This window comes from Argiope bruennichi, chromosome 8 (genome assembly GCF_947563725.1).
Source record: "Argiope bruennichi chromosome 8, qqArgBrue1.1, whole genome shotgun sequence".
Lineage (NCBI taxonomy): Eukaryota > Metazoa > Arthropoda > Arachnida > Araneae > Araneidae > Argiope > Argiope bruennichi.
In genome coordinates this window covers 92,774,223-92,788,617 of record NC_079158.1, presented here as the reverse complement: position 1 = coordinate 92,788,617, position 14,395 = coordinate 92,774,223, and the positions used below count along the sequence as shown (strand labels likewise).

Genomic DNA, 14,395 nt, shown 5'->3' with positions numbered 1-14,395 from the left:
ATTGAAAATTAAATATATAATATTTATTTTTTCTTATAGAATTATAGAATTTTCAATACTCATCGTTATAAATCATGCAAAAGAAAATAATAATTTATATTAAATATGAAAATGATTTTAGGTTTCCTTTTTATTTAAAAATATTTCTATTTCGAAATATAATTATTATTTTTGCTAATTCTTACCTTCCATGTTACTTGGATACTTCTTGAGCTTGTAGCTATGGCTCGAACATCCTTTGGTGGGCCACTTGGAGCTATTTAAAAAATGATTTTTTTTTAAAATTAACTAAATTAGACTAAACTATAATTAATAACAGTTAATTTTTTTAAAAAAAATGAATATAATATAGCAATAAAAACTATGTTTATTTTAACTAATCATTTTTTCATTTGCTCATTGCATACTTTTTCCTGAGAATTGTGAGTTTAGCTGCTCTTTATTAATAATCAGTAACATAAGAAGTTGTGCTAAGTAAGGAACCATCTTCAAAATATTTTTCATCTTATATTTCTGCTTGATATTAAAATTAAATAGAATAGATACATGAACGAGCTTCTTGAAGATCTATTATAATGGAAAATTGTTGATTAACCGATTTTACAAATTAAATAGATCTAGTAGCCAGAATGTTAGTCTTCTTGACTTATATTGACCGTTGAGTAAATAACCTCATGTTAAATAGATAATAACAATTTTAAAGCTTTTCTCGATTCACAACACATTATGACAGAAATCTTGAAATCAATAACTTTAAGATATACAGAATATCCACTTTTATCCTGGCCTAATAGTTAATGTCTAAATCATTATGGATTGACATATAGTTCAATTTCGGCAAAAGGCGGAATTTAATCAATAACTTTTAGTGGTTGAATTGATTATATTTTATGTTACTTGCGTCAATAAATGTGTAACTGATAAGCTACGAATTTTAGCTTTTTATTCGGTTGTTAAGTACATCAAACATATTAAGAAAAAAAATATTGTTATCCTAAAAATACAATTAAAAAAACTTTTTTTTGTATCTCAATTTTCCGGAAATATAAATTTTTGATATAAATGGCGCCATGCACAAATTTATTTTTAGGAACTTTTTCAAGAATTTACACATTATTGCATATTTCATTTTGTAAAATATCCCTTAAGAAATCACCTCTTCCTCTCTCGACACCGAGAATTTCGTAGAAAAATTCTATTAAAATAATGCTGTTGAATCTTTTATGCTTCGATCAATTTAATTTCCAGAAAAAGGAAAGTTTTTTTTTTTTTTCTTTTTCTAAAATGTTAACACATTTTTTTACTGAGTATAACTGACAATTGGATCTTGTAACTTGACAAAACTTTTCAGCATGTAAATGATTTTTATAATAAATTATTTGTTTCATCATGAAGTGTGCATTTTGAATTTTAATAACCAAAAGTAAAGTTTATCCTAATTCAAAATTTGTTTAATCAACATTGAAAAATGAGGTATGTTGTAGTGTATAGATAGGATGATGAAAATTCCTTAAATTTACGGCAATCTATTTAAAAAACTCGACTTTGAAACAATTAAATCATTTCCGATTTTACATGTATACATGAAAAATATTTCCTGTCATAAATTTATTATATTTTCTTTACATTTTACGGTTATTTAGACGGCAAATAAATTCTTATGTGTTTCATTGTTTTTAAATTTCGCCATTTCATTTCAGCAAATTAGATGATTTTTCATCATATCATTCATATTAATCTAGCATTGTACCATGCAATTTTCAATGATATTGTTCATCAAATTTATATCATATTATGAATGAGCTATTTCTGAAGGTCAGTTAATTAAAATTTTTGATTCTTGATCCAACAGTGACGCTTGAGTGTTAATTAAAAATATCTAATAAGGCTGCACTTTAGTCTCCTTTGGCAATATAATCATAAATGATTTTAAAATGAAGAGCAGTCATCGAATCATTCCGTCAAAGGGAACTGAATTCAAATGAAATATTTACTTGCGGAGTTGAAAGGATTGAATTCCCAATTTCATAAATAATTTGAAGACCCATTCAGAATGATTCTCACAAATGTTTAGAAAATGATATTTGACGTTTAATTTGACTTATAAAGGTCCATTTCAGAGTTGAAGACCTAATTGATATTTAATTAGTCATGCAAAATTTATTAATGAATGTATTATTAATTAAAGATACTTGATTGAATAAATTTCAAAGCAACATATTTTAGATATTCCTCTGTTATATAATTCTTATAATTAGGTATTAATTATATTTAATTTTTTTGAGTTTTATCTGTTTTTAATAAAATCTGGAACTGTCAATAAATTTTTAAGAGTTGCATTACAAGAAAAATACATTAAAATGCTTGATCATGTATGATCTTTCTCATATTCTAAAGAGACATTTTTAGAGGCAAAATAGCATTGATTACGAAAACAACCACTAAAATTATTAATAAAAATTGTATGAATCTTTTTACAAAATTAATAGTTTATTTTGTGAAAATGAAAATGTAGATCGGGCTTAGTAAATTAATCAATATCTTTTAACAATACGTATTTGTAATTACATATCGAAAGTTTTGATTCTTTACTGATTATATATTTATACGGTGAATGAAGAATAAATCAGACGATTAGAAATCAGTCAGTTTTACAACAGGAAGCAGACAACTAAAACTTGAGATGGCAAGCAAATAGGGGCAATATCTATATATTTTTGAATACAAGCACCCAGAAAATTTCAATTTAACTAAATATATTTTTTTTGAAAAAAGAATGATTATAAAATTTACTTGTTAGTAAAAATATTGTTTTTAAAATTTTAGAGATATTCAAAATCAGGGATTCCATACGCAACAGACTATCTTGATGGCTGTAGCATCTGTTACATATGTCATTTGACGTACATAATCCTCATTTTTATTATTATTATTATTCTATTTTTCCTTCATTTTATCTCATATATAATATCCTTTTATTTTCCCTCGCTATTTTCGATGAAATGCAGTTATTTGTTTATTCTTTTTCAAAATCGTTTCATATATTTCATTTATTATTACATATAATTTGATATTATATAAATGCTCTAGAAACTATATTACTTTTTTCTTGTTTCTATTGCATACATTATATATTTGCGACAACTTGTTTCTATATTTTATTTTTTATGTAGTATACCATGTTTTATTTTATATTATATAATTGTTTTATATTTTGTGAATTTCATATTTTGCTTCTTTTTATGTACATGTCTGCTGCGCAACACGTTTTTCATATCATGCAAAAACATTTGCTATTTTTTAATGTTTTTTTTATAATCTTTATTACTTTTTCTTTTGTATTTATTGTTTTCTTTATTTAGTTTAGTTCCTATGTCTTTACTTCTTTTTCATTGTGGATATATATTTCAAACCTTTCTTGCTGCTATCGAATCTTACTTATTATCAAGGTATCGACCATTTAGCTTTTAATAAGTAATATTTCTTTTCGTAGAATTGATCGATTGTGCTATTGCAGATTCAAATTCCATTTAATCTGTGTTTTATTTGCACTAATAATTTTTCTCTTTTACTTGATTCACTAATTGCCCGCACATTTGCTCAGATTTCTGAGTTGAGGCGTTTTTTTTTTATTATTATTACATTTTTATTCAAATTTCTGTTGCGATTTGTTGTTTGCTATTTATTTTTGTACAAATCTATGTTACTGTTTGATGTTTGTTGTTTAGCTTTGTATAAATTTCGGTTGCCTGACTTAAATCTTAAAATACGCTCTATATAACCATTACAAAATATTTTCCTCATAATTTGTGTTCGCCTTATAAATGCTATGAGTCCAGGCGTTTGAAATGCAACACGCGTTGACATATTACTTAAAATTTATAAGTGTCTCAAAGTATTAGAGATAGAAATTACTCCAATGTGTGATGATTACGATAAACTAACTGCCTAGGATCATTTGGATATGGGAACTAATAATAAAGGATTTCTTCAGCAATTAAAGAGTTAAAAATCTTTGTGTTGTTTGCGCACTTGCAATGTACTACGAATTACTAGAGCCGGTTAATGAAAATGACTTATTATTTCCATTGACAAAATTAATGAAATGATTATCCCATTGATTGATCAGTAGTAGCTTTCGTAGCTTCTACATTTCAGATGCTTTAACTTAACCTTTCTAATTGAAAATCTGCCCAAAATTCAAAATATTAAAATCAAAACATTTGTCATGCATATCTGGTAATCAAATAAATTACTTACTTAAACATTTCTTGTACATCCAGATACAATTTGGGGATCTATTATTTATAATATCTCGACAAAGGCCTACCATTTACGCAATTCAATCAAAAATTCGCATGATAATAGTATAATAATTAAAGATTAATATCTGTAAAATCTTACCTTCTCCGTCTGTGAGCACAGTTATCGGTTCACTAAAATCTCCGCTTCCTACTGCATTTTCTGCTTTCACCCGAATGTGGTATGTCGTGTGGGGCACCAGTCCCTGTATTGTATGCATTATGTCTGAAGAATCTATCGCAATTGTTTTGGCAAGCGTCCATGGCTCTGTAATGGAAAAATATAAACTTGTATTGGAATTTTTCAATGTTGTGAGTTTGAATATAAGTTCAGAGAACTTTTTATCCAAATATATATAACTCGCATTAAAAGATAAATGTGGTATGTATGGATTATTAGTATATTTAAATATTTGGTTCCATAAACCGAATAATATTTTAATATAAAATCAGTGGGAAAATATCTGTGTAAATTTTATATCGGTATTCATCATCCAGTATTACTGATTACATTGCATCTATATCCTCTCTATATTGTATGAGATGAATATTCTTTTGGGAAGCCGGATGGTTTAATATTTAAATCATAAAGAAATATATTCGATTTCATACATATATTCTCTTTCTTCTTTCAAACTTTTTGCCTGATAGAAAAACAAATATATAGTATAAATATGACCTTAAAAGTTTCATTGAATGTTTGAAAATATCACTATACATATAGAAAACAGATAAACTTAAGAAAAATCTGCTATCCATGTGCATATTTTCATTGTTCAATTTTTTTGAAGTCTTAACACGTTAAGCGCCAAACCGATTTTGCTATCCTTTCTTTCTATGCTACGGTGTCAGATTTCTTTGATATGTTGATAGTCAGAAATTTATCTAAAGTTACGATATGACACCAAGGATTAGGTACATTACTGTGTGATCCCCAGATAAAAGTTTATTATATATATATATATATATAATTTATATTGTCAGCCAACAGTAATTAATGCTACCTGAGCAAAAATTAAATTGTTAGCCGATAGTTAACGGATGTTGCCTGAAAGGAAATTATATTGCCAGTCAGCAGTGATTGGTGGCTTGCTGAACGAAAAGTAAAAGATTAATGTCAAGCACTGGTGCACTGACACAACACTCATAATGTCAGGCATTGACATGATGCTTAAAGTGCTATTACGTTACATTATTGTAAAATAAAAATAACAGCTGGTTAGTAATAAAGGAAAATAATATAAGTTTAAGAATGATCGAAACGGAATAAAATTAAATGCTATTACGTTACATTATTGTAAAATAAAAATAACAGCTGGTTAGTAATAAAGGAAAATAAGATAAGTTTAAAAATGATCAAAACGGAATAAAATGTTTTCCATTACTACAAAATACTTCTTTCCAAGGAATTAAGTATTTTAATGCGTTTAATAAATTAAAAAAAATTATAATAAAAATAGAGAATGTTTTAACTTTTAAATTAAATTATGTAATTTTTAAGGATTCAGAATGAAAATTGATTAAACAAAGCTTGATAATTTGATTTCAGTTTTTACATATTTAATTAGATAAATTTAAATTTTTGTAAGAATTCTTTGTATTATTATGCTCGCTTTAACAAAAAAAAATTAAGGAGTGATTTATTTCATCATTGAACAAAGCAAGTATGTTAAATTATCAATCATACACCCTTACATTTTATGATATATAATCAAACATTTCATCATAAAAGTAAAATAAAGTGAACAAATAAACATATATTCTGATTAATAAAAAAAGGGAAATCTTTGAAATATTTGAACATTACACTCCAAATTTTTGTTTCTTTTAATGCCATAATTTAGCAAGTATATCTATAGAATCTGATGAAAATAGAAAACACTCTTTTTTTTTTATTAAAACTGTTATCATTCATTATTAAAATAAGTCGAAATATATTTATTTTTTAAATTCTTCTTATTTGTGGCTTTAAGTTCATAATAACTTTAGTGAGGATTCATTGATATACAAGGACAGGTTAATAATTAAAAGAATTTCATATAAGAATAAAGCTTCCTTTTGCACTGTCGTGAAAAGAGATGATTTAATAATAATCGAAACTTTTATGAAGAAAATATTTATGAAATCATGGATCAATATATACTCTTAAATTACTCTTTCATTTGCCCTCAGATAAAGTCACATAAAGCTACATAATTAAGTTGACTTTCCGAGTTTGCTTTTAATAATATCCCTTTTATTTCATATCACTCATATTAATATCTGGTTCCCAACACTAATAAAACACTTCAAGTCTGTAGAATATTAAATTTGGCTAACTCGTCTGAGACTCATATTAAAGTCGTATCCATTGTTGAACTGACATATGATGCTCTTCAAAGTAAAATTATTTCCACTGCACGGGTCAGAATAAGTAATCGGTAAGCAACAATTTCATTTCCTTCTAACATTCACATCATATCCATGATTTTTTTGAGATCATGACTTCAGAACATGATTATTTTTCTACATTTCAATCCAGAAATTTAAAAGGAAATCAAATTGAGAAGTGAAAAAACTTCAACATTCTATTAAAAATGCTGAATCCCTTGAAATTTCAATGAAGGTTTATTTTTCCTTTTTATTGTTGGAAGTCGTTTTTTTTTTTCTAGGCGCTCTGTAATGTTGTGATAAAACATGGATCGTATTCCAAAATTAAATTTTTAATGAGAATGGATCGTATTATAAAATTAAATTTTAAATGAGACTGAAAATTTCACTTAATTTATTTAGAATTTAAAGGCTTCAAACAAAAGTAAAGAGAAGCCTTAGAAAAGCAATTTTGCAAATTATGGATCCATTCTCGCTTTTAACTGCACTTCCAACACCGAATTCTCAAAAGCAACGTAATTAAGTTGGAATCCGTAAAGGCAACGTAATTAAGTTTAGTTTTAAAGTACCTTTTGTCTCATTTCACTAACAATAATAACTGATTTCTGGTCTGAAGAATCGAAGAAATGGCACCACTCCATTGCAATCGAGTACAATCAAAATCATATTTTTAGTTGAACTGAATCCAATAACAAATTTTAAAATTAAATTATTCATATTTAATTGAGCCAAATAATAGATGCAAAATGCCATGTCTTCATTATTGCATCTACATTACCATGTTGTAAACCACTATTTAAGTTATATTTAGTGAAAAGAAAAAAAAAAATATAAAAGATTTAGTTTAGAATAATTACTATTTGTCCATCTTTCTATTCTCAAATATTTTAAATTTCAGTGATGCTATTATCAGTTTCTCTTTTAAATTTAATGTCCTTTTGTATTATGACTTTAAAAACATAACATAATGGTACAATAACTAATGTACTAATTAATGTAAATTTTAACGAATTTTGTTATACAGTAGGAAATAAACTGTCATTTCCAGAATGGTGTATTAGTTCTTTTTCATCCTTCACTAAGAATATTTAATAAAGTAAAAATAAGGATGTAATTTAATAAAAAAATGGCCCAATCAGAATTGTGCATTAGATTTAAAAATGTTCCAGGTATCATTATTTTTGTAGAAAATAAATAGAATCGATATTAAAGATTTGGATTAAAGATTAAAAGAAAATAGGATATGCATTTTATATTTCGAATTTTTTAGATAGCTGAAAGTCAATTTTAGTTCAGAAAAATATAAAATGAATATGAAAATTCAGTAAACATGGATAAAAATATTTCTAAAAATTAATAGTTAGTTAATATTACAAAATCATACACAACATTGTTCCAAATAAATTTTTATATTGGATAATAAATAAAAAATAATTGAACAAATTAGAAATTAAGTCACCTGGAATGTTTTGAAATTTTTTAAAATTTATATACCTTTTGATTTTTTTTTAAAATTAAGTACTTCATTTTAAAAAGATTTTTAAGAAATTTTAAGTATTTATATTTGAAATATTTGACGTATGTATAAAATTTTCATAACGCTAAGGGAATAATTTGCTAAATTGTCCACTACCCCCTTAAAAGCTTAATTTTTGTGTGATAGAGTGTTCAACGTTATATAGTCAAAATAAAATAAATAAAAAAAGGTGGGATCTGAGAATGATGGCAAAATGCAAAAGCTCATGCATTTTAGAACAAAAATATAGTAATTTTGAAGTGAATTCCAATGGATATAACATTTATTAAATTTAAATAACTATAATTTTACAATAAATACTTATATATGAATGTGAACGAGTATTATTTTTTGCTTTAGACAAAAGCATTCAGCACATATTTAGAAAACGTGAAGAATGTGTTAAAATATTTGTGACTTGTTGTTGTTTCTAATATCACTTGCCATAGACAAGCTCGCGGACGAAGTCAGCGGTTTTAAGCCAAGGGAGTGTCTCTTGTTTTTAGTAGCACCAACTAGGGCCAAGAGTACGTCTTAGCTACTCACGCATCACATTTGCTTGCACATTCCCTTTTTATAGTGGAGGGGGGGGGGGCACATTCACACATCTCACAGATAGAACAGATGAAGAACAGCCATGCCCGAACCGGGACTCGAACCCAGGACGCCCAGATCACGGGGAAGAATCGCTACCCCTATGCCAGGAAGTCGGCAAATATTTATGACTAATCTATTTTAATACACTATATTATATTCATTTCTTTGAGTTCCATTTTCTTTTTCTTTGAAAAGCTTCTAACATTGTATAATTGTACTTTTTGACTTCTTTTTATTATAGTGAATGAGAGAAAAAAAAAAAACTTTTGTTTTGATACATTTAGTTACAGTATGTTAAATTGTAACTATGTTCCAATCAAAAATACATAATTGGAACATCTCATACCTGATAAATAAACCGTTGTTTGCTATTTATAAATTATTTTTAAAAAATAGATAATAATTCGGGAATAATACGAAAGAAAAATTGCATCCCCTTATACCCATATAGATTTGATTTCCAAATTAAAGTGCATTAAATTGGCAATAAAATCAATTTTCCTTTATTCACAGCAAAAATCAATAGATAAATAATAATTTAAAGCAATAATATTTCAAGCAATAAATAACGAAAACACTTCCAAGGGATACATATATTGCACATCAATTCTAGCTCTTAAATTACTCTTTCCTCCTCGAGACAATGGATCACATAAAGCCACATAATTAAATTCACCTTCCGAGTTTACCTTTAATTACATTTCTTTTGTTTCATAGTACTTGAGTTAATAACTGGTTGCTGCCCTAATAAAAATCTTGAAAATGGAAAAATATTGAATGTGACAATCTTATTGCAAAACGAAATTAAAATTGTACCTTTAGCTGATTTGTACTCTATAATGTACTTCAAAATGAGACTGTTTCCACTGTACGGGGCGGACCAGGTAATCGATATAGACCGACTCCCTTTCGTTGTGACATCCACACTTGCAGGACGATCCGGTGGCTCTGTTTGAAAAAGATAAGAAAATTTGCAATTAAAAAGGATGGTCGATCCGAGGAAAATGCGACGAATTCAATGCCGGGAAACTAATTGAATTTAATTTAATTAGGTTGAAATATTTAAAGATAAAAAGTCATTTCTTTCATTCCATGCATTTTTTTTTCTCACTCCCTTTCTAAGAGAAGGAAGAGAAAAAATTTTAATGGAAAAAAATCATTTAGGATGTTTAAGGAAGAGAGAGAGAAAAAACTCATTATGAGAATCTCCATTTCTTCTTTTAAAGAACTCGTTCTGTTATTTTGTTTAATACTGCTCTTGTAATCATATTGAATTTCTTTAAAAAGTGAGTAGAAATGTTTACCATATAAATCTACCTAGAGATTTTATTTTTAAGCTGTTCATTTAATTATTTTTACTGGACGACGCATATTTTCGAAAAGGAAAATGGCTTTTAAAATCTCTAAAATGAACATCGGAATATGATTTTAAATCAATGTAAAATTTTGTGCAAGTATTATAGTTTTTGATTAGTTAATGGATTTTCAGGATAATTAATTAAATAAAATATTATTCATATTTGAAATTTAACCAAGTGAAAAATGCTCTTAATGGATTTCAATCTTGTAAAGTATTTTTTCAGTCCCTTTATTAAAGAAAAGTTTTAATTTATAATTAGGTTATTAGTAAGATTATATAAAATGTATCGTTGTACACAGCTATAAGTGATCAAAACAAAAGAATAAAATGCTTTATGTTGCTATAAATTGCAATTCAGGTAGTCGTAAAAGTTGTGGATATCAATATATGGTCGCGTCAGGAGAGCAGCATATACTTAAAACAATGCGATAAAAAAAAAACTTTTCAGAATAATAAAATTTTTTTTTTCAAATCTTGCATGAATAGGAGACAACGAGTTCGGGCCTAATGTAAAAATGAAATCAAAAGTATGCGTTATTTTTAGATTTAGATTCCGTTTAGAAGATATATTTATTATCTTCAAAGAAAATTTAAATAATATTTATCTACTACCTTCTATTTAGAAGATTTATTTATTGGAAGTTATTTCCGATTAGAAGATTTATGTTCTTCTTCTTAAAACATTTTGGAAAGTGAGATGAATGTTGTTGCTTGTTCAGTGACTAAATGAGTTGCATATATTATACATTCATGATATACTGATACTCGCAAGTTTTCTTTTCGCAAAGACGTTTTTTTTTTTTTTTTTTAAATCAGAAATTCATTAACACATTTTTCCTATTATTTTAATATGGCAATATTTATCTATATGTCATTGACATATTTAAGAAAGCACAACATATCAATATCCAATGTTTATGATAAAAGTATACTTTTTCAAGTCTTTATGCCGAAAGATAGTTAAGGCTTAGAGATAAGTTTAAAAAGTTAGACCACTCAAAGTTCTTTCAATTTACAGAAAGTAAAACAATAATGTCTATATGAATGTTGAATGTCTCTTGAATTTGAAATTAAATGTAACAAAATGCCAACTTCAAATTAAACTCTTATATATAGCATATAAAATTTTGAATAATTATTTCTACAGAGATTCCTTTTTTTAAGTTTCTCTCTACAGATTGTAATGCCTTGTCTTTTTCACATTTCCAGAGAGAAATTTATAAAAAGATCCAACAGCCTTCATAATTATTTCAAACTTTGTGTTTTCAAATTTTATTCATTTTATTGACAAATTTTTTGTCAAAAATATAAAGTGACCATTTATTATTTAAATCTTAAAACTTAATGTATTTGCTTCTTTTTTTTAAAAAAATTCATTTCTTGAATTCACATTATTATTACAGAATTGAGCATTCATTACAATAAATAATTATATCTAAATGATTTATTTTAGCCATGACATTTATTTAAAATTAAATAATTTCCTTCTCAGATGATTTTTATATTGACATTATGTAAATAAATTTATTTGTAGTTAACAGTAATAGCCTTGAAATTGCCGTGGCAATATTGATATTCAAAAGAAAGCGGATAACAATATTGATATCCAGAGATTTTTTTTCTTCGAAATTTTAGCTTTTTTTGTTTGTTTGTTTGGTTTTGCTTAATAGGTAATTCCTTAGTAAGTAGAATCAAATATTTAAAATGTTTGGCATTTACGAATAAAGCCTTTTACAATATGAAACATTTTTTTTCAAAAAATTATTTATAAATGTTTTTAGAAAATTATGATTGTTCATTTATTTTAATTTAATTTTTTGAACTTAATTTTTAAACTTATTATTTATAAACAGAATTTTTCTAAATTAAAAAAAAAAATGTCTAATTTTTAAACTTATCTCTAAGCCTTCACTATTCTTACATTGAGGTAATATTTTTAAACATTCACTAGATAATAATAATAATGGAAGAAATCTTCGAAATTATAGCCATTGATAATATATTTTATAAAAAAATTTCACATTAGATTGATCATAATATTGATTTGATACGATGCTTATAAGTTATTTATTAAGAATATCCTATAATTTTAAATGATATTAATACGTATCATATTAATAAAACATGTTTTGGAATTTGGAAATTATTGGAAATTTTTTAATTAAAGATACATTTTATGTAACAATATTATAGAAAAAAAATCTAATATTTCTTTCTAATTTTTCTGACTTTTATGGGAATTAAAAGTAATTCATCGCTTTATTGAATTATTTTCATTTTCAGAATATTTTATCGATTAAAAGTTTCTACCCTTTTCGTAAACAACCACTTTTATAAAGCTGCAAATTTCAAATAACTCTTAAATTTTACGCTTTTATTGCTTAAAAGTATCGATTACTTGCAACTAATGCATTCTTGGAATTGCTGAATTGTTATTTTAAATTTAAAAACTAACGAGGTTTCATTAAAATTTGTACAATTTAGAAAAACAACCATTTAGTTTAAAATTCTGCTATTAAAGTTGATAGTATATTTATAATTAAATTTCTAATCAATAATTCACATATTTGTTATATATTTTATAAACATGAATTCATTTCATACAAGTATTCATTTTCTGCGAACTCCTTAAGTTAATATCATTTTAAAGAAACAATCAGTTATTGCAGGGTAGCAAGTAAAGCTTCTTGAACACTAATTAAGAACAGCGTTATATAGACTTTCTCTTAAACTGAAAAGCAAAACTTATATCAATTTGTTAATTAGCTAATTAAAAGCTACATACCTTGCACTATAACTTGGAAATTGGTGTCATCTTTTCCATACGCATTTTGAGCTATGCAAGTAAAAAGTGAGGAGTCCTTTCTGTTAGCTGAAGATATTTTAATCGTGGCTTCCATCCCTTCTGAGAATATCCTTTCTTCGAACGAGTATCTACATAAAATTTATATTCTAAATAATAAAATCGATTGATAACATATATTCAGAGTATAAACAAATTTTGTATGGCTGAGTTTGGCGAAGTATGCAAATTCTAATAGTCACTTTAAAATCTAAATATATTGATGAAAAACAAAAAGTTTATTTGGCATCATATTATAAGCTTATTTTTTTAATATTAAAAAATGAGTTTTATACTTGTTTACATTTAATGCTTGAATCCAAATATGTCAATGGAATGAAATAGCAAATTATTCATAAAAAAATTTATAAAATTGGATATATGTGGTAAAGATTAAATTTCTTCAAAAACTTATAATTTAACCAAATATAAAGAATCAGTTTCTGTAAAAAGAAAAGTGAAAATCCACTCCTCAAAACTAATGAAAAGCAAATTAATCGAACAGAAATCGTTTTGATATTATTTATTTAGAATTCCGAATATCAATGAAAGTTAATAAACTTTGGCAAGAAATCATTACGAAGGAATTGAAATTATAAATAATATGGAACGTCTGATGTAAAAAACAAATTGTTACAGTTTCAGCTTATTTTTTTCTTATTAAAACCAGTCAATCCACTTTTACATTATATGGACAAGCAGTTTTTAAATTACCTCAAAAAAGATTTTGGTGACGAGAATTTTATTAAAATTTTCAGGGATTATATTGAAAACAGATATGACTTTAATTTTGTACATTATTTCCGGTTTGTAGTTTATGTGAAATTAGCATTATGCTTATCGACATATTAGAATCTACAATAGCCTAGTTTTAATTTTGGAATAAGAAGAAAATAATAAAAATTAAATAAAATAAGAAATTTGTTCCATTCGGATTCCTTCTTTTGTTTGATATTCTTAAGATAACTTTCTTTACAGTCTCCTTTCAGATTCTAATTATAATCTCTTTTGAGTTTCACATTTGCAAGGTTATTATTTCCCCAGTGTCTTATTGAAATCGTCCATCTTATTTGATAACATTGTCGCTATGACTGTTTTATCAAAATGATCTAAAAATTTATACAAACATTAAAAATTTTTGGTCATGTATTATTACGGAAGCTATTAAATAAACCAACTTAATTGTCTACGTTATGACTGCATTAAAATTTCATGACAGCTGGAACATATAAGATTCTCCACTTTTTCGCTCATTCTCAATCAAGGAATTGGTCAACGACAATCACAACGACAAATGAAGATCGGATCTGAACAATCAGATTCCGTGATAATTAAGTTAGAATTTTCATTTTTTATTTATTCCAGGCAATGTATACCCAATATACGAAATGAAAGTGATATTTCGTACT

The 14,395-nt window shown here is 25.9% G+C and overlaps 1 protein-coding gene across 4 annotated transcripts in view; it reads right to left on the bottom strand.

Moving 5' to 3' along the window:
- LOC129981841 (cell adhesion molecule Dscam2-like) overlaps positions 1–14,395 on the bottom strand; it is a 430,627-nt gene that overhangs the window by 117,043 nt on the left and 299,189 nt on the right. For all 4 annotated transcript variants that reach the window (XM_056092863.1, XM_056092864.1, XM_056092866.1 and 1 more), the window contains 4 exons: positions 12,930–13,078; positions 9,601–9,732; positions 4,405–4,569; positions 186–256 (listed from right to left, as the gene is read on the bottom strand). In XM_056092863.1, the coding sequence (XP_055948838.1) occupies positions 186–256; positions 4,405–4,569; positions 9,601–9,732; positions 12,930–13,078 (517 nt within the window). The remainder of the gene's footprint in view (positions 1–185; positions 257–4,404; positions 4,570–9,600; positions 9,733–12,929; positions 13,079–14,395) is intronic.